General features: G+C 32.4%; 1 protein-coding gene and 1 long non-coding RNA gene across 2 annotated transcripts; one reads left to right on the plus strand and one right to left on the minus strand.

The window, feature by feature from the left end:
* Positions 1-1882: 1882 nt before the first annotated feature.
* Positions 1883-17487, minus strand: LOC128182741 (thrombospondin-2-like). The gene is made up of 4 exons (XM_052851483.1): positions 17057-17487; positions 10969-11062; positions 7814-7990; positions 1883-4184 (listed from the first exon to the last, which is right to left on the minus strand). Exons 1-4 carry the CDS (start codon positions 17369-17371, stop codon positions 3997-3999), a joined length of 774 nt encoding a protein of 257 aa, XP_052707443.1. The 5' UTR covers positions 17372-17487; the 3' UTR covers positions 1883-3996.
* On the plus strand, positions 12905-15280 carry LOC128182742 (uncharacterized). Its single transcript, XR_008243461.1, has 3 exons — positions 12905-13316; positions 13666-13737; positions 14351-15280. It is a non-coding gene; the product is annotated as an uncharacterized LOC128182742 (long non-coding RNA).
* Positions 17488-21595: the final 4108 nt, after the last annotated feature.

Here is a 21595-nt window from a genome sequence, read left to right on the forward strand (position 1 = left end):
TTTTCACTATTTACATGTCTTATTACCGCTAACAATAAGTTAATATACATAATAAGAGCTATACAAAAATATGTTAAGGTAACTATATACTTCACTTATGCTTATGTATTTTTCTCTCATACTGCACCTTTCTCTCATACTGCACCATACCATTGTATTTTATATAAGTATACTGTTTCTGATTTTTTAAATAAATAAAATACAGATTTGGAGCTCAGTGGTATTCTATTTTCTCAATAAACATAAGAAAGCTTACATTGAATTGTTAATTGGTTCTGAATCATAAGACCTTGTATCTACTTACAATAGAATAAAGAGCATAACATACATGTATGTATTGCAAAGAAAATTTAGTTGTCTTCTCACATACTTTTATGGAGTCATGTGACTTTAAAAAATAATAATCGTAATTCATAAAAACAATTTTGCATAAAAAGAGTTTTATTGGTTTAGACTACCATGTAATTGTAGATAATTAACAAAGCGCTGGGTCTCCCGTGGATTAATAGTTAACCTCTAGACCCCTGGTCATTTTTTTCGAAGCTATGAAAATTAATTTTGTAATTCATCTGGTAAACATCATGTAACCAATTCAACTTTTCAAAATAAAGAATAGGCGAAAATACATGACTGTGTAAAGGGGTGAATGTATGTTTGAATTAACAAATTTGAATATTACAATGACTATATCTTTATCCGGTTTTTTTTTCGGTTAGCTTTGTTTAGATATATGAATGTAAATAGTTAATTCTACTTTCCAAGGATCATCAGTTGTTGAAGGTAGAGCGCACTATATTTTAATTTTATTCTTACCATGTCATTCCGTTCAACATTTAAAATTCAGTAAATATGTCTGATGGATTTTAATTAGTAATGAAAATAACGTTTTGTATTGATTTTTATCTTTTCAAATTTAAAATTTCCTGTCTCATTTGTGATTGCCTTTGGTATCATTTGTCAATATCGTACCACGAGTAACAAAAATTAAAAACACGGATCCGCTTTAATATATATTGTTACCATACACGTAACTCCTAAATCGTTTATGCAGACTTGTAGCGGTATATTGTAGAAGATAGTTCAGATTGATTTACTCAAAAACTTTTATTTAAGAACAGCTTTGAGATTGAAAGACATTATCAATTTAATTAATGATGTATAAAATTCCTACTGGCTAGTCAATTGAATTACTTAAAAAGGATATTTCAACTGTTTAAGATATGATCCATATTTTTAATACTAGTAGTATACAAAATACATGCACTTAATTATGTAACTACAAACTGACAGAAAAAACATAAAGTTAGTGATGATTAATTTAATAATTTGAGGCTCTAATTTATTCTCAAAAATTCATCACTCGATTTCTCGGAGAGGATGAGGGTGTTTTCCTTAATTACATTGATTTCTGTTCCATTTGTTAGGATTTTATGCTGTCTTGTTTTGACAACTATTCATTGTCTTAATACTGATAAACCGAGTCAGTTCCTCGCTTTAGTGACGCTATGATTGGAAATCAATATATTTAATGAATTAAATTGGTTTCGGACATAACAATGTTGTTTCATCGTAACAAGAATGTATGCGTATATTGATGGTTTATACGCCACTGATTGCTGTTTTACATGTAGTAATGATATAGCAAAAATAACAATTTAATGAGTCAGACTATATCCTATAAGCGTAATCAGTAAATCTATCAAAAGAATCGGCGAGTCCATTTTAATGAAATTTCAATAACCGTATGTCAAATTGACTTTTATGAAGGTGATTAATAATCTATACATATTCAGTAAGCAACACTGAAGGCCATGAATAGAGCACGACAGCTTCTGTTAAAAGAATGGTGTGACATTCGACCAAAAACCAATAATTTTGGGAGTTCTCCTTTATTTTGCATGTACTTGATATTTGATATATGTACCACTATAGAATCATTTTTTTATCAAAGATAAAAAGAAACAGCAAGGAAGATATGCATCATAATTTAAATTTATTAAGTTTATGGTAGGCGAACAGTGTTTACATTCAATCCCAGTACATTTTTACATGAAGCTCCGCCCCACATTTTAAAGCTTTTAAAAATTTCAATTTGCGTGTTCGACGTGACTTTATATGTCATTAACATTCATTTCTGTGAAAACATTATTTGCCCGCTGTATTTTTAATGACTGTAGAGTTTGGTGATAAATAATGTCTTGCCCGATCTGCTTAAGTATTTCATATACATATCATCTATTTTACTAAGGTTCATAGATTTCATTTTTTTTTTATCCATTAAATGGACACAAATAAGAGCGAAGTTTATATTACTTGGTCTACAAAACCATCGATAATGTGCCATCCATTACTATAAAAAAAACATGTCCAAGCTTTTAACACCAACAAGGGTTTTTGTTTTTCTTTACTCTCATTTGAAAAATCAAGGTGTATTTTGTTTGAATCACTGTATAAAAAGGGGTTGCTGATATATGCTGGGATGTCATACTTTCTCCTATGATGTCTATCTACATTTGAAATAATCATGAATCAAACATATAATATTATCTATATCAAATATGGATTAACATATTTTGTGTACAGACTCAATATCACTAATATTCAATCTGAATGGTTTTGAACCATTTTTTAATTGGAGAGAAAAATTGATTTTTAAGCATTTAATGCAACTGTCAAAGAAGAATATTCAGAAAAACATTTTTTATATTTCATAAAGTCGCTTCTATCATCACTTATTCAAAAAAGAGATTCATTCTTTCACTTTCATGGAATGACCATAACAGTCGAACACGTGATCAAACCCGATAAAGCCTGAATAGCTTAATACATGTATTGTAGAATTGATCACGTACCGACTTTATTCATTTTTTAACATTTTTTGTCATGCAAACCCTCTTGCTTCCCAAAAGTGCACACCATTTCTCACATCTCGATTTTTTTAGCACAGTAGACCATGTCTAATCATGCTGAGCAAACCAACTACGAGATGCTGTTGAATGTCCAATTTTTAGGTAATATGCCAGCGGCAAGCTAAATGAGGCCGGTTCGGGTTTTTTGCGGAAAAACTACAATAGCGAAACTCTTTATTATTAAACCATATATCATTTACACCATTTCTAGTTTATCTGCGAAGTTTCACGAAAATCGACCTTCTGAGGGGCCGTCTCAAAATAGGGGTACAACCGTATCCTGTGAAATGAAGTACCCTATATGCAATATTTTGCCAAAAAATGACTAAGTTCAAAAGCTGGGGTTCTTTTCATAAATTATCGGAAATCAAAATCCTAGCAATATGCACACCTCTGATATGTGTTCAATTGATCTACAAAAAAATAACTTCCTATCTTGAAAACTGTAGGAGGAGTTATTCGTACAATGAGGGTACCCTTTTGGCAGCCGCCCGCCCGCCTGCCATTTCAACCATTTTAAAAAATAGGATTTTTCCGTTGGAAAACCCGGTTAAAAACTGTTGTTTTTGGAAACTGGATTGTTGTTTATTTTGTGTTCAGGGGGGGGGGGGGTGTTTGTAATTCTTATTTTTTTTTGTTTCTTTGTGGATTTTTCTTAATCTGTAAATATTTTTTTCTCCTTAGATTCTATGATACTCAGCCTCAAAGTATTATGTCATTCTAAAATTGTTATTTTTCTTTAAAACTGTATAAATTAATTGAAATAAAATGAAATGTTTAGATGATATCCATGCATTTTACAAAGTTACTAGTATTGCAAATTTGCCTACGATGGATAAAATGGTATAAATAAACACGTTGGGTTTGAGTTTGAAGAAAAAAGTATTGGTTGCTCGTACTCCCTGTGTAATTGAATGGTAGTTCTCCGTGGATCAACTACGCCAAACATATTGTTGTGTGGCATTAGGGAATACTAACATTAGAATTATAATGAAAAATGTCTGTATAAAAGTCAAATTTTTGATACGGATAAAAGTTTCCGGATAATTTAGAGTTTTCAATTGAAACTTGTCCATAAAGGCTTCTGTTAACTGGTAGAGGGAGTTGGACAGCCGTCCGTGTTACATGCCACGGTTTCGTTTGATTTTCCCCCGCAATTATTTCCGCCGTATTTTGGTGAGGGGTTATTGCACGACCGTTGACGGGAATGATATCCCCCTCCACAAGTGACTGGACAGTTTCCCCAGTTATTCCATCCACCCCAGCCACCATGAACTAAAAATAGAGAAGCACAAGAGTCAGTGTCATCAAAACGCTTAGCTGCAGGACTGTAGCTCCCGGTCTGAAAAAATTCGGATGGACGACCTTGGAGCTACAGTGCCTACCATAGGAAAAATCTGCAATTTACGGTGCACAAAAAATTGCGCTAGTTTTGGACTTATTAACCTTATTTTCACACAAATTCTGTAAAAAGAATTAGTACCATTAAATTATTCAGTCAATTTACTACTGAAATCGTCACTTTATTTGCCTCAGACTTTCTCTTAAAAATGATAACCGACCTCGGAAAATGAAGTATGTTAATTTACGTCGAGATCGAGAGTCGCCATTTTTAAATGTAAACAAACTTGCACCACTTTAATTTACAGGGCTGCTGATGGTGTTTAAAAAAATATCAGAGGCAAGTGAAGTGACGATATCTGTAATAAAATGTCCGAGGATTTTTTTAGGATCAAATATTTGTACAGAATGTGATCGTAAATGAGATTAATCGGTCCAAAACTAGCGCATTTTTTTTGTGCGCAGTAAATTGCTGTTTTTTACTATGGGAGGCACTGTAGCTCCCAGGTCGTCCATCCGAATTTTTTCAGACCGGGAGCTACAGTCCTGCAGCTACGAAACGCTTGCACGTACCTACTACGAAACACGGGATATCCTACTATTTTGATGGTTGTAGATCCTATTTAAGGTGAATCACTAACCCCAATTATTAGGGTAATATATGTTTATTCTCTCTTTAAATCTTACGTAATTCAAACGTCAAATAGATAAATGTCCTGAATGGTTATTCACTTACCCTCTTTAGGCTCATTTTGTTTGAAAGAGGCATGGTCACGATTTTTGTTGACCAAATTTGATTTTTTTTATTTTAATTGTTTACAATGCTTTAGTGATGCAGCCAAAATTTGAGTATTAGTTGTAGAGTTATATTGCAAGATACAGAGCTTACAGATCTGTGTCAGGTAAACAAGGATCATGTGTGGCAACGCACTTTAAAAAAACATTACGCACTTTGAACAAATTTTCAAAGTGCGTTAAATTTGGGACCAAAGTGGTCCCAAAATTAACGGAGTTTGAAAAACAAAAATTCAATGTGCGTTATTTTTCAAAGTGCGTTGTAACAATTGTGCCATGTTTTTGTTACATTGGTTATTCAATATACCGTAAAAAGTTCTTTTTCAAGCTGATTTTTCAATCTGCTGATATTTTTTTGAACATAGATAAAAAGTTCCTAACAATTGTCAGATCAATTTTACTTCTAAACCTAGAAAATTCAAAATGTAAATAACCCACGACCTGAGCTTTGTTTACATATAACGATGATTTTTTTTTTCATTGTAGGCTCTATATTTCATTATATTATCTTCCAATGAGTATGATTCGTTCATTTATTACGGAAACGTGTAGTTAATTCATAGCTCTATAGAAACGGCTAGACTGAAATTTAAACGCCTCGTTTATCGACTGGTTGAAACCAACAGTGACTGTAACAGACAGGAAACTGACAGGACTGAAATCTACACGCCCCGTTTGTCGATCGGTCGAAACCTACAGCGACCTAAGAAAAATTGACTGCACGAAATAATCATAATAATGATCAAGCATGTCTTGCATTTACTAGAATTTTTGTAAGAAATATAAAATCATTAATATAAAATTAATGATTTCTAAACTGATGTAGAAAAATTGATAAGGAAAAAAAGTCGATTAAAGAAATCAAACATTAAAAGCTCGTCTAAATAATTTCATGGTTTATTGGCGTAAGGAAGAAGTAAGAATTTTATTGAGAACAGAATGCTTTTTAACGTTACATTCGAATTCGTGGCAATTGAAAAGATAGGAACATAATTATATTGGTCAACATACTTTTTTTCCTTTCGACGATTTCTAGAACATTTATACTCATGCAAGTTTCGCTTGATCAATTTTACCTAAGAAAACATTTTATCGAGTTATATTTCTATCCAAAAAAGCTGGGTCAATTGATTCGTTTGTTTTAAAGATAGTTGACGTTTCTATAGATCAATAGTTAGCCATGGAATCTACTTTGTCATGTTTATAGCTATTATAGGTACGGTATGAAAGGGTACATATATGTATATATAGTAAACTTTATGTATACAATGCAACTTTTGGATTGAAAATGAAATTAAAGATCAAAACCTGTTTGTGAATTTCTTGATTTTCCAATGACAGTCAATTCGTATTTTCAATTTACTGTTTACCGTAAAACAACAATGACGTCACTCGACTAACCGATCGATATCTTTAAATGGAGTTTCAAACGATGTAAAAATTGAATTTTTATACCATGATGTTCACTTTGTGACACAGATAGATATATTTTAACTTTTAGCAAAATTATCTTCGCTTTTGTATTCTCCTGATCGATACGGTTACCATTAGCTTAATGTTCATTCAAACAATAAAATATATTTATTATGATTCTGCAATGATCGCTACCTTCATAACCGCATAAATCTTCAAAGATAACATCTTATTGTTTATATCTAAATGATCTTACTTATAACAAATTTATATATTCAACGTATAAAGTAAATAATATTAACTAAATCATCGTTCATATACAAAAGAACGTTAGATAATGGAAACAGCCTAACCAGTGACTATATGAATTTGAGTCTGAAATCATTATGTTTATTCCGTGTTGTTCGGGGTATTTTTTCGGTTGCTGAAGTTTTCGACCAATCGATAACCTTTTTATTGTCTGCCCCAATTCATTGTATCAATCACATTACTTTTTGATGATTTTTAATAAAAAATAATACAAATACCCGTGAAAGAAATACAATTGAAATCGATAAAAGGGAAAGTATCAAAGATCTATAGCGAAAAGTGGTGGAGGCAAAAAGTGGGGACATAGTATAGATCTGCTTCGAGTAGATTTTAGTCCTGCAAGCCTTTATATTGCTGTGAATTACAATAACTTCCCGTTAGATAAAGAGGGTATCAAACTTACTGTGTGTTAAAGGGGCATGGTCACGATTTTGGTCAAATTTTATTTTTCTGTTTTTATTATTTACAATGCTTTAAAAATGCACTTTTATGATCAAATGAGTTTTGAGAGTCAGTCGTAGAGTTATAAGCAAGATACAGGGCTCACCACTATTTGTCATGTAAACAAGGCTCGTGCCCTGTTTTTGTTTACATGTGTTAAATATACCAGTAAAAATCTTTTTCAAACTGATTTGTCTATCTTCTTATTCATTTTAAGCATAAATAAACAGTTCCTAACGTTTAACACATTACTTTTGGTCTAAATCTGTAATTTTCACTTCAACATTCAAAATGTAAACAAATGCTTTGACTACATAGCAAAGAATTGTAAGCTCTGTAACTCGCTTATAACTCAACAAATGACACTCAAATTTTGGTTGCATGTTGCATATTAAAAATGCCTTAGTGAAGCATTGTAAACATTATAATTGGAGAAATAATTTTTGACAAAAATCGTGACCATGCCCCTTTAATATATTTCGAGTTAACATTCTATATGTACGAAGAAACGCAGGAAGAACTGTTACATACATGTACATGTATATGTTTACAACTAGGATCACATCAGTCAGAAGACTTACTACAAAAAAAAATAATGTTGTTACCTGGAGGGTAACATGTGTAGCTCATGGCCGACCAGGTTCCTCCAGGTGGACAGGTAATCTTGTTTACCGGCCCTACTCCTGTGTATCCACTATTACAGGCATAGGTAGCAGTTATTGGTGAAAACGTCCGCACACTCAGGTGACCATTGTGTAAAGCAGGGTATGGTGCAAAACATTCTGCAAAAACAAGTACATTAATACTTAATTTGTGTTTAGATGCGTCATCTATCGAACAGAGAATATTCAACTTCGTACTGTTAGATCCAAAATATCGAAAAAAAATTTTAATGGAGACAGTTTAATATTAAAATATACTGCAAGTTCTGAACGTTGAGTTGGGCCTCCTTTACATAAAAACATGCATTCTTTTACTCACTGGATAGCATACAATTATCGACTTCATTGTAAGCCGATATGCGGTTGTATGGACCTATGTCGGGTGATATCGACCGAAGACACAGAAAATGATGTTGACGTAGGGTTTAATGGTTTGTTCCCGTTTTGCACACATTTGAAAATTAGGTATCGAAAAAATGTGTGCGAAACAGGTCGTTATCCTTTATACGTCACTGTATATTCTCGAATGACTTATTATTGGACAAAAATGATCCAAGGTCAAGACAATAAGATTGTGTTTACTGTTTACAAATATTTAGCAAACCAATATATGTATAATAATGACTGTGTAAATCCATGGACTGATTTTATACGACATATTTTAGACTCATGTGGGTTCTCTAATATCTGGACAGAATAATGTACTGCAATAGTTAATGATAAGTGGATTTCTGCCGCCATCAAACAAAGATTGCAGGACCAGTTTATTCAGAAATGGGCAAAAGATATAGATAATTCATCTACAGGTCAAATATATAAATTTATAAACAAAAGTTTGGTTTTGAAAAATACTCAAGAATTCTTACTAAAAAATTTTGGAAACCACTGTTAATAAATTCAGAACAGCAAATCACCGTTTACCGATTGAAACCAGAAGATGGTATGGAATTCCTGTAAATGACAGAAGCTGCACACTCTGTAATAGTGGTAAATTAGCTGACGAATACCATTTTATTCTTGAGTGTAAATTTTTCTTAACTTTACGTAAGAAATTCCTACGTACCAAGTATTTTCAAAAACCAAGTACATTAAAATTTAGGGAACTGCTGATGACAACGAACATCAAAACATTGAAAAAATTAAGCTCTTTTATACTGAATATCCAAGACCAAGTCTGCTGTCCAGCCTAAACTATATTAGCATTTATTATTATTATTACTCTCCGCGTATTGAACACCAGTGAAACATTGTATTAAATTTTTATATGATGATCTATTTTTTTCTACCACTTTTTGTATTATTACTATTTTTTTTTTCTCTTACATACCTATGCTTACTAACACATGTAATACTATGTTGTATTACAATTTATATATAATTTATTAGACCCTTGACATCACAATTTAATGTAAATATGTTATTGTACCTCATGTACCATTGTATGATAATGGTTTGAGAGAATAAATTGAATTGAATTGAATTGGGAATCTTACCAGGGGAGATAACTGCTTAATTGCTATAGTCTATATCACAGTCCCTGTGAGGGCAAATTGACAGTAAAATAAATAAAACATATCTAATCCCTATTGATATTTAGATTTATTCTATGTTACAATATAAAATGCATCAAAGCACATTTACATAACAATTGACACGCATGTTTTTGAATTTAATTTTAAACACCAATTTGTACCAGAACAATTTTTTATTATTTTATTTAAACAAAAAAGATTATTGCAAAAATGTTGGATATGTAATGCTTTTGTTTAACTTGCTGTCTATAGGAAATACATGCACAAGTTTAAAGAGAAAATCTATTTTTATATTCAATTATTGCTTTTGCTGACATAAATGGAGGAAAGGTGTCTATTGAAAACGCTGCTAAATATTTCTCATTCATGCTGTTGTTTGAATAATCAAAGAAAATAGACAAACTGTATGACGATAAATCGGCAATTTTATATGCTTCAAAAACTGTAAAGAGATCAAATGTAAACCTAATTCATGCATGTTCAACCTTCTTAACATTTTTGTGCTTCGTGTATTTAGCTACTGATTTGAAAAAAATCAGAAAGTGACCCGCAATATATACTAAAGCGGTGATGTCATAAGAACTACTGTCAAAGCCGCTACTTCAGTTGCAAAGATTGAAATATTTTTTGATAAAGATCTATTTCCTTTCATAATATTCTTTCTGTTGATACCAATCAACCAATTATAAACATGCGTTTTACATATTTTGCAATCAAGTTGTCAAAAGAGACACGGAGTACCCCATCATTTTCACAGCGTCTTGACGTTGTGAAGATGATCAGTGAGTGGAAATTTAAGACTATAAAACATATCATTATCTTTTTTTATTACATAAAAAATGGTGATAATTATAAGTTATTAGACCTAAAACACAACAAAATATCTATATTCTTCTTGTTTCACAGTAAAGGCGCTGATAAAACACAGGTAAAAATCCAGGTAAAAATTTTCACTGAAAGCAGACTATAATTGCTATCACAACACAATTCACACCTATTGTTCTATTATACAAATATTGACTGTGGTTGAGGGCAACATTGATTATATTAGCCCCCAAGGGACGAAATATTGCCCGACTCGAAATGTGTGCAAAACGGGAACAATATATTGACCGTACAATCAAGTCTATAATTGTTATAATCACTCGCATCACAGTTATCGCTGTCAAAAACTTCGTTTAGAACAAAATGCTAAGGAAGTGTACATTATGACGTCAAAATAATCTATATTTTAAAATACTTAAAAATGCATTAATTACAAAGTCAAGCTATCCCTGCATTCATTATCGCATTATGAACTAAGAAAATTAAATGCCGCCGGTAAATAGTTTTGATGACTTTTCACCAACGGCAGATAGTACGGAAACTACTTAGCATGTTTTTACATAGAAAATATTCATAGATATGTAAAAAATATATATTCTACGGGCGCGCCTTAGCGTTGATATCGGAAAAAGACGAATGTCACATGAAGTACTCACAACCAATGAAAGTGACGAAAATTATTGTTGTATCTCTCAATATATCATTGCTAAAATTGTATGGAATCATTCAATTAACCATTACCTGTTACAATACAGATGCTATTGGAGATAGTGAAAACACAGGTGGAAAAACGATCACAGGTAACCCCGCCACAGTGTTTGTCACTTTGATCAACCTGAAACGCAAAAAATATGGATGGAATCATCAAATCAGAGAGCTTTACCTAAAACGCGTGTTAAAGAAGTGGGAATCTCAAAGGAGCTGGGTAGTCGTGGCCATTTTTAGGCTATATTTACCTCCGCGAGACGAAGAGTTCTGTATATAGTTATAGAAACATGCTCAATTTTAAGCTATCATGTTTAGTGTTTTCTTTATCAAAGATAACTTTGCCAAATTAAAAGATATCATACATCAAAGTTTTAATAAATCTGATGGTTAATTTGTTGATCTTCCAGCTTCCTTAATGAATTAAAAATAAAGGTTTTCTTATATATCTACAATACATGTACAATATGTAGACAAATTACATGCTCTGAGCTGATTTAAGCGGGGTTATTTTGTGAATATTAAATGATAGAATAATGATAACACAGAACATAAATGTAATTAATGCTGTCTTATCTATTAATGTTTTCTATGATAAAATGTTGTTTAAATTGATTTGATAACAGGCACCAGATGTATTGAATAGCAATGGGAGAAGTTGAAATATATTTTTAATGCGTTTTAAAATCCTTTAGTAGTAATACAATGTATCACAAATTGTATTTATTGAGATGTTCTAAAAAAGTATTGTTGGACATTAAACCATTTTAACAATACCTTAGACTTTCCGTAGGGCGTAGCTATGTATTCTCTGCGTCAAAACAAATTAAAAATGACGCGGTTTCAGGCAAAATATGCACCGATTGCATAGTCTTAGCTTAAAAGCCAGACAAATCTTGTTGATTTCAAAGAGCCATGGCTCTGTGGCTAGCAATGAAATAGACAGGCCTACATCATATTGCTGTTGACACAACTACCCAAAGTCCAAGCTCCTGTTAAAATAGCTGTAATTCCATGTGGAACTTTGAACCCCTCATTGGGGAAATACTAATCCGAGGGCCAGTTTGATCAACTGGTACAGATTTTACAATATATCCGAAAGATTGCATTATGATAATGAGGGTGCCTTTGCGGTCACCTGTGTACCATGGTAGCTCTCAGATAGAACCGTCAGGACCCAGGGGTCATTAATTTCACAATTTGGTATAGGACTTCGTGGACATCATTACTATGCATTTTAATTATTTCAATTATATGTGCAAGTGAAAAAGTAGACTCTCCGAAGATTTAATACTTTTCACTGTATGGCCCCAACCTTTGGTTTGAACTACTGACGCAAGGGCAATTAACTCAGGTAGAGTGGTACATGGATACGCAGTGTAACCATGAAACTAATTTTGTACTATTATACATATGAACGTAGAAACAAAGGTTTTCTAAGATTAAATCAATTAAACTAAATACCGTAGTTAAATTGGCCCCGCCCAAGGGCCTGAAGGATGATGGCAAAATACGCCACAGTAAATTGGCGATTGTCCTTTTTCTTTAATAAATATCTCTTTTTATTTTGCATGTACTAAATCTTTGATATGTGTCCTCTAACAAAATCTCTTTTTTACCCAAGAAAAAAACCAATCAAATGGTAGATATATATAAATCATTATTGATCTATGTTTAGGTTACACTGTAAACATTGAATCTCCGCAGACTTTTAGCTCCATCCCACATTTGAAAGCCTTTAAAGTACACGAGCACATTTAGGTACATTTCCCCCCTACAGCTGGTAAATGTACATGTATTTTGTCAAATATGTACCCCATTGCGTTCATGTGTAACTTCATCAAATATGCAAAAGTCCATTACGTCTTTCTGATTATATACTGATGCTGTTTACCCGGGGTGGACTCCCCTTTTCTTTCATAATGTTACTGTAGTAGAGTGAAATTTTATAGGTTTTTAATAATTAAATTTCAGAATATTGATTTCTTCATTATTATTGACATGTTCTAATCAATTTGTTACTTTTCAGGAATTTTACTATTGCAGACTTCGATTTATTTAATTACATAACAGAAAATGATTTATCAGTGGTGAATAAATAAATTATTTAGTTGAATTAATTTAATTTGATATTTTGTGTTTATTTTTATTTACATTGGTTACTCCTCTTTGGAGTACACCTGTAGACTCTATTTGTAGCATTAATTTGAGTGGTCACTTAGATCTGGTCATGTGATTGGTTTATAGGGGTACTTGTATTTGTTCATTTCTGACTCCTGAATTTCATGCTAAGAGGCTAGCCATGCGGTTTTAACTGCCATATTAGAATTTTGAAGTTGTTCTATATTTTATTCATCTTTGAAGTGTTTTCCTGCACTTAGAAGGTTAGTTCTTTTAGTGTATTACAGTGTAATTGGGTTTACAATTTGTTTAATTATTTATTTATCTATTTCCACTTCTTTTCCCACTTTGAATGAATGTTGGAATGTTTCAGATAGAATGAGAGGTGAGTGAACGGCTTATGTGAGTTTATATTTGTATGAATACAGTCATAGTAATTAAAGTAATAATCTTCAAATTAGGTTTATCAGGTGTAAATAATTGTGTTTTTCTTGATAAGTTTAAAAGCTAGGAGAAAGAGTGTGAGTGCATTATAATTAAAAATTTTACAGTTTTATAATGCTTAAATATAAATATCCATACATGTCAAAATCATATTTCTTTCACATTTAGTTTTGACATACACTTACACACGACCTACATGTAACTGGTAGAAGTTTCCATGACCTTCGCACCCCATGGGAGGTATGATATATATGATATGTATGGAACGCCTCAACTGCCTCATGTAGGTAATCTTCATAATATGATGATACTTCAACATGACATGATGGTACTTCAACATTACATACTGATATTTCAACATTACATGCTGATACTTCAACATTACGTGATGGTACTTTAACATTACGTGATGGTACTTTAACATTACATGCTGATACTTTAACATTACATGATGGTACTTTAACATTACATGCTGATACTTCAACATTACATGCTGATACTTTAACATTACATGATGGTAATTTAACATTACGTGATGGTACTTTAACATTACATGCTGATACTATAACATTACATGATGGTACTTTAACATTACGTGCTGATAGTTCAACATTACATGCTGATACTTCAACATTACTTGCTGATACTTTAACATTACATGCTGATACTTTAACATTACATGATGGTACTTTAACATTACGTGCTGATACTTTTACATTACATGATGGTACTTTAACATTACGTGCTGATAGTTCAACATTACATGCTGATACTTCATTATATGATGGTACTTCACTATGCGGTGGTTCTAAAAATAGGGAAGTTTTAACATTGGGCTGTTTCTCTGTTTCAGAGATTGATCATATAGGACTAAGGTCCACTGAGACTAGTTTGGATCATGTCAAAAAGCTGGAATTACAAATAATAAAAAACAGGATTCTGCTTGAAAATATATGTTATTGAAAAACTGTAGATACTCAAATTATGAAAACCACTGGCAAACAATTTGTGAGAAATTATAACAAGTTTTATTACATATGTGATTGCTTAAACTATTCTTTTTTTTTGAATTATATTGACTTGTGAACAAATATTTTGATACATGTGCCCCCTTTTCTATTGTATTTTTTTATCTTCTATATCTCCCTTTTTCTCTTTTTATTTACTGCTATTTTTTTTTATCTACCTATTTTTTTTTGCAAGAAAACACGATTTCACACTACACGGATAATCTATTTCCTTTAGATTAATAAGATATTACAATATGTAGAATCTTGAAATGTATGAAATATGTCTGAAATATGTGTGTATGTGGATTTCTGTGTAAACAAAAAACAAAAAAAAAAACAAAAGCTTATGGAACTGAAGAAGTACACAATACACTACAGCTCATGAGAGAGGATCTCTACTGAATAAAAATATTGTCGAAACATACGATTTGTTTTGGTGCAATGTATTTAGGCAAACGACAAACACACATGCAACTTATAAGATCATGCAAAGGATAAAGCATTGCATTGCTGTTGAATCTGATTTTAGCAGTAACTGTACTGTTGAAAAAATCAGTGCTTTCATTGCCCACTCTTTCACGTGGATCTCCAGGAAGAACCCATTAATCCCCATAAGTCCAATCTACATGTAACATGAATGACAAAAGTATTTGTTTAGGTGCTTTTTTTTTTTTAAAATTAGCTGTTCGCTCTGACTAAGCGCCAAAAGATTGGGTTCTGAATGCACATTTTTAGACCAAAATTCCCTGAAGGACTTTTGGTACCCCCTGATTTTTATGCGCTGAGCCCAAATGATTTAAAATGACCCATTTAAAAGACAACACTTAATCAAATAATAGCATTTGTTGAGTATCTCGATCAAAAGTTTTAGTGGACCTTAGTCCAATCTGATCAATCTCTGAAACAGAGAAACAGCTAGCCCAGTGTTAAAAACTTTACAGGCATCCACGTGTTCTGAGTTTTAGCGTATTTCGTTCCCTAGGCGACGCTTCCCTAACCCTATTTTTAGAACTACCGCATAGTGAAGTACCATCATATAATGAAGTATCAGCATGTAATGTTAAAGTACCATCATGTAATGTTAAAGAATCAGCATGTAATGTTAAAGTACCATCATGTAATGTTAAAGAATCAGCATGTAATGTTAAAGTACCATCATGTAATGTTAAAGAATCAGCATGTAATGTTAAAGTACCATCATGTAATGTTAAAGTATCAGCATGTAATGTTAAAGTATCAGCATGTAATGTTAAAGTACCATCATGTAATGTTAAAGAATCAGCATGTAATGTTAAAGTACCATCATGTAATGTTAAAGTATCAGCATGTAATGTTGAAGTATCAGCACGTAATGTTAAAGTACCATCATGTAATGTTAAAGAATCAGCATGTAATGTTGAAGTATCATCATATTATGAAGATTATCTACATAAGGCAGTTGAGGCGTTCCATAGATATGTCTGTTTATATGAATATATTTTCATCTCATTGTTGAAAAATATAAGTATATTGGACAGAACTATTGCTATATTTGAAATAATCTTGAGAAAAGAATTTGAGTTTATATGCATAACTTGGTTATATGTTTTGTTCATGTAGTTCAATTGATTTGCATGAGTTATTTGTTATTTGAAATTTATTCAGTTTGTGTTAAACAGAAACTTTCTTTGAGTTGAGCATATTTATAAAAAGCTAATAAGAAAGTTTATTGTTAATTTGAATTTGCTTTTAAACTTTGGAAAATTGTTTTGTTTAATTTTATCATAAATTCAATACAAGGTCATGAATGCATAATTTGCATCAAGAGTTATCATTTTTGTATTTATCGTATTTTATTATATTCCAGGGTCGGGAAATTTTATTCTGTAATTTGCCATACACAAATTAACCTACAATAACCTGTCTTATTCCACTCGGTTTCATTACTCGTCTACACCCTCGTGTCGCGTGACATAGATTTCGGTAAGCGTGTTCGATGTGATTTACCATATGTCATTTACCTTGACTTATGTGAATATTCACATTAGATTGTTCTATTGTTAAAATGACAGATGTCTTACGGACCCGGTTTAACTTACTGTGACCTGAGCGTAGCCTGGTCACGGTAAGATTATTCTTTTTAATTATTTGTATTTGATTTGAACATATTTTATTGCATATATATAACATACATAAACAAATGATTAGACATAAGTTCTAACAACTTACGAGGTCTTCACCTTTATTTTATGTAAGTTTTACTAATAACGGATTCCCTTTGTAAGTTTTCTCTCAACTCGAGAGAATTTGACAATAAATAAAGCCACGTGATATATGAACGAGCTTTGTCTGATCTGCCTAATTTCTTCATATAGATAGTGTTTATTATACTAACCCCCCCCCCCCCCCCCCAATTTTATTCAGTTTTATCCATTGAAAGAACAGGGTAACACACCAGAACGATCGATTAAAGTACTTTAGTTAACATAAAAAATCTTACTGACCAATACTTTTAACTTTCCCAAAAGCTTCCCATCTAATTTTCATAGATTTTTTTAAAAGATACTCACTATAGTTTCCAGTTCCATGTAATCAAAATTAGGGTTAGGTGTAAAAATGTTCGTTTCGCTTTTCTTCTGGTTTAGTAACTCGCAGTAGTTATTTATCCGATGATAATTTACAGATAGACAATCACCGTGAACTTGGCATTTCTCATAACAATCGTTTGGTCCGACTCGGTGAAAAAATTTCACAGGGAATACATCAAGTTTTACTCCGACTGCATCAGTTTGGTTAAACGGACATGCTGGAAATCCACTGTAGTACGGAAAGGAGGTGAACATCAGGACGACCGCCACAACACAAGGCACAGTCTTCAACGACATCCCGCTACGAAATATCAAAAGATTGTTCCCCTCTCTCTCTCTTGCTCTCTCTTCCTTTTACTCCGGAGTAGGCATGACTGCCCTTTCTCTATCTATACCGATTGTCTATCTGCGATTCCCCCCGCTTTTATTTAATGATATATGATAAATAAAGGTAGCTTAGGGATTTAAAACGTTCGGCTGTATTATTCCAGTCAAAGGTGTTTTTTAGCTTTGTTCTGTGAAAATGGGATTGTCATTTAATGCACACCATTGAAACTGTTCAAATAATTATATCTACATAACAATCAAAACGTAATACAATTTTATAGAATCAGCAGATTGCATTATCTGATTTCCTTTAGAAAGCCCCACTTTGCTGATTTCATTTTATTGTTGAGTATCTTCTGACTATAAAACCTGTTCTATATTGTTGAAGTCGTTTAATTAAACCTGTTCTATATTGTTGAAATCGTTTAATTAAGACTAGAAGCGGGGGTGTTTAAACAAAATTCGAAATTTGTTTACATCTGTTTTAGTCGATTGGTAATCAATCATTTGAAACTCAGTACAACAAATAAATATCACAATTAAAGTTTTGCAATTAAGGTCTGGAGTTGCAGTTATACGAGACTAAAAGAAGCTCATCTATATTCATAGACTGTACAGGTTGGAGAGGTGTTCGCCAAGATCTCCTGTGTTGTGTGAAATTGACGCTATTTCAATTGAAATATACAGCCCTGGATGAAGTCAAACAAGTGCCACTGGGGGTATTTTTGTGCAAAGATACATGTATTAGATGCAACTATAATCAATCATTTAAATTTTAAATTAATTACTTAGTGCTTTAATCTTGATTAATTAACTTAAGCAATACTGTAGTAATCTAAATCTACTTTGAAAATTTACAATAATGCACCACACAATAACAACAACCCCCCCCCCCCCCTTGGTGGGATTAAGAGGATTGTTGATTCGTAAACGATGACGCGAATAACTCTTCACGACTCCAAAACAAGGTGACGTCACAACAGAGTGTCAGTCAAGGCAAGTAAACAACGGACGCGCAATGCGATGGTTTGCTATCATAACGGATATAAGGATTTGCGAATTACTGTGAAGTAAAACCAGGTAGAACATCTGTATGTTAAATCTTACGGTCGGCGGAATATCACCAGTAGCCGTTTGATGCTGAGGATAATTTGGAAATGAACTTTGCACAAAATTGAATTCGTGAATTCTTTGTTGAGCTGAGAAAATTACGTCGATCTGTTTTCTATTAATTTCTTAAATTTTGGTTTGTTTCTTCATATAACAAAACAAATGTTGACTGTGTTTTCAGGCAACATTGATTATGTTAGCCCCCTTGGGACGAAAATATTGCCCTCCGCTTCGCGTCGGGCAATATTTCGTCCCTCGGGGGCTAACATAATCAATGTTGCCCTCAACCCCAGTCAATATTTGTATAATATTTATTTACAAGATGAAGTAGAAGTCGAGTCTCACAATTCTCAATACACTTACAATGTACATGTATACCAGATATTTAAATTTTAAAACACAATGTTTAATAATTCGTATTAAAATGATGATGTCAGACTCAAAGTATCACAGGAGACTATTTATCAATCATCTTCTCTCCAACTACATGTACCGCCATATCTATTTAGTTCTATACGAATTGTTATCGATATTATTTCACATCAAAAGTTTAAATATTTATCAAATTAATCTGCAACAGTTAAGTTTCAAATGTTAGGTTTTAAAAGTTTTTCAATGTTTCAATTGCACAGAACTCTTTAACGTATATGTACATGTATATAAAAATTCGAATTAATGTGCACAAACGTGTGAATTTATTCTGAAATATTTTTCAATTTTATTGTAATTTGTTTTAAAACTCTCTCTCTCTCTCTCTCTCTCTCTCTCTCTCTCTCTCTCTCTCTCTCTCTCTTCATGCATGACGAAAATAGATAAAGTACACGTCTACCTGTATGTAAAGACTTAAATTTTAATTCACTCACACACTCCATGCCTCCACCTGCACTAAAATTTTAAGTATAATATACTTGTTCGTTTCAACAGAGCACGGTTATTCGAGGTATTGGACACAATTATAACATTTACAGCAAACTACATCGAAGTGTTTAATAGGCACTTACTCAAGAAAAGTTTCTACGTAATGTTTTGAGTGACCTTTGTCCAATCAGATCGTAGAAGGCGGAGTTGAGACGTTACCGCTCGTGACTTAATTAGAGAGAGAGAGGGAGTTAACTGGTGAATGGAGTAAATTATAGATGACGCAGATGAGCGAACTATCTATCAACAAGAGTTATCCTATAAAGTGACAAATCACGGTCTAGTATACCTTTGTATAAAAATGTTCTTAATAAATGGTTACTCAGTGTGAAACATCTCGGGCTATATGCTAGGAAATTTAGTTGGTTAGCTACGTCATTCTCATCCATGTACATGTTGTCGACGGCGCGCGGCCTAAGAAATTTTCACAATCGTTCTTTAAAACGCTTTAAAGTTATACCAATATAGGATATACATGTAATTTTTATAAACGGACCTTAATTAATTTGTTTGCAAGCTTATATAACTAATGATTATTCCTTCATCGGCACCACTTATAATTTACTCAATTCACTTTCTCTCTCTCTCTCTATCATTCAAGTCACGAGCAGCAATGTCTTGACTCCGCCAATTAAGCTTTGATCTGATTGGACAAAGGTCAGTCAAAACATTACGTAGAAACTTTTCTGGAGTAAACCCTAGTTTGCTGTATTAAAATAACTATACTTTGACCCGTGCGTGCACGGGTTGACATTGCATATCGGACATTTACGAAATAGGTACATCGACACACCGTATTATTCACATTTACATAACAAAGTTTTAAGCCTACAATAATGCAATTAATTTCACTACACTTTCCTTAGTTTGAATAATCTAACTTTGTCTCGGGAAAGTTAGAATACCTCCCATATACTAGTACCCGTAATGTAGCAGAAAATTGCAAAATCGCTCCGGAACGATTTTGGAGAAAATTAATGAAGTTGCCTTGAAATTTTTTTTCAAGGCAACTTCATTAATCTTCTCCAAAATCGTTTTTTACCTAGTCAAATTTATCATAATAAATCTGTTTGAGATAAATACCTTTCATCTAAAAATTTTAATCCATATAGTGGAAGAATTCAACACTTTTTCACCAACGTACACGTAATATCTTAGCTACAGAAACAATACACGGAGCGCATTCTATCATAAAACTGGGTCCGTAGGACATAATTCATTTTTACGATAAAACATATTCTATAAACATTACTCTCCTAAGAAATATAATGTCATTTTTTTTTCCTGCAATCAAATATTTTTTGTCATCACGATAACAAAAGTAAGTACATGTACTTAATTGAAATGTATATTTGTTCTTTTATACTTTCTCTCATAAGAAATCATTATTATATATGTACAGAATATATAGCAAATTTCCCATGAAAATTTGCCCGTATTTGTATTGTCATCTCTGAATTTATTCATGCAAATATGATATTGTGGAAACATAAACTAAAGATCCCGTTAGCGTGAATACATGTATATTGCGCAAGAGCAAAATTGTAAAATCCAAAAAATCCAGATGATTTCCGGGATTTTTTGAGGAATTTTCTATGATTATTAATTAGCGAAGCTTAAAGCTGAACACCGCTCGTAAATAGACATTGTCCGCCATATTTCTCTTTAATCACTGCTGTCCCTACAACCCTTATATAAGGGACAGACCTCTAAACAGTTCAAAGTACTTCGCTGTAGAGGTCTCACCTGTGTGGACGTACATTTTGCCTCGCCGTGTTACCCGGTCGCGATGAAATTATCAAATTTTACGCACTTTTTGAAGCCAGTAGAATACTAAAATCAAATAATTTGGTAAATGCATTATTTACGAACAGAAAATGAACATAAGATAAAAAAAATGCATAAAATCTAAAGACCACGAAAGGAATACTACATGTCGGCCACGAGGTTCAGGTGTGCAATCGGGTGTAACGAAATCGAAGGGTTTATATACCAGGTATCTGTGTGACGGTGCCTATTTACGAGCGGTGTTCAGCTTTAACAGAGAAAAAATAAAAACAAATTGGTAATCTTCAAGTACCAATGATGTTTAAAATATATAAAACAAAATACAGTATTCTTCCGATTTATCGGTATTAAAAACCAAAAAATTCGAGTCTATTATTT

This window comes from Crassostrea angulata, chromosome 5, assembly GCF_025612915.1.
Source record: "Crassostrea angulata isolate pt1a10 chromosome 5, ASM2561291v2, whole genome shotgun sequence".
Classification (NCBI taxonomy): Eukaryota; Metazoa; Mollusca; class Bivalvia; order Ostreida; family Ostreidae; genus Magallana; species Magallana angulata.

What these genes read in the sequence shown, in the direction of transcription:
- LOC128182741 (XM_052851483.1), bottom strand. Translation starts at nt 17,371, where the DNA reads ATGTCGTTGAAGACTGTGCCTTGTGTTGTGGCGGTCGTCCTGATGTTC. An exon ending in ACATGGAACTGGAAACTATA is followed by an intron (nt 11,063 to 17,056) that starts GTGAGTATCTTT and finishes TTTGCGTTTCAG; the next exon opens with GTTGATCAAAGTGACAAACA. An exon ending in TAGCATCTGTATTGTAACAG is followed by an intron (nt 7,991 to 10,968) that starts GTAATGGTTAAT and finishes TTGTTTTTGCAG; the next exon opens with AATGTTTTGCACCATACCCT.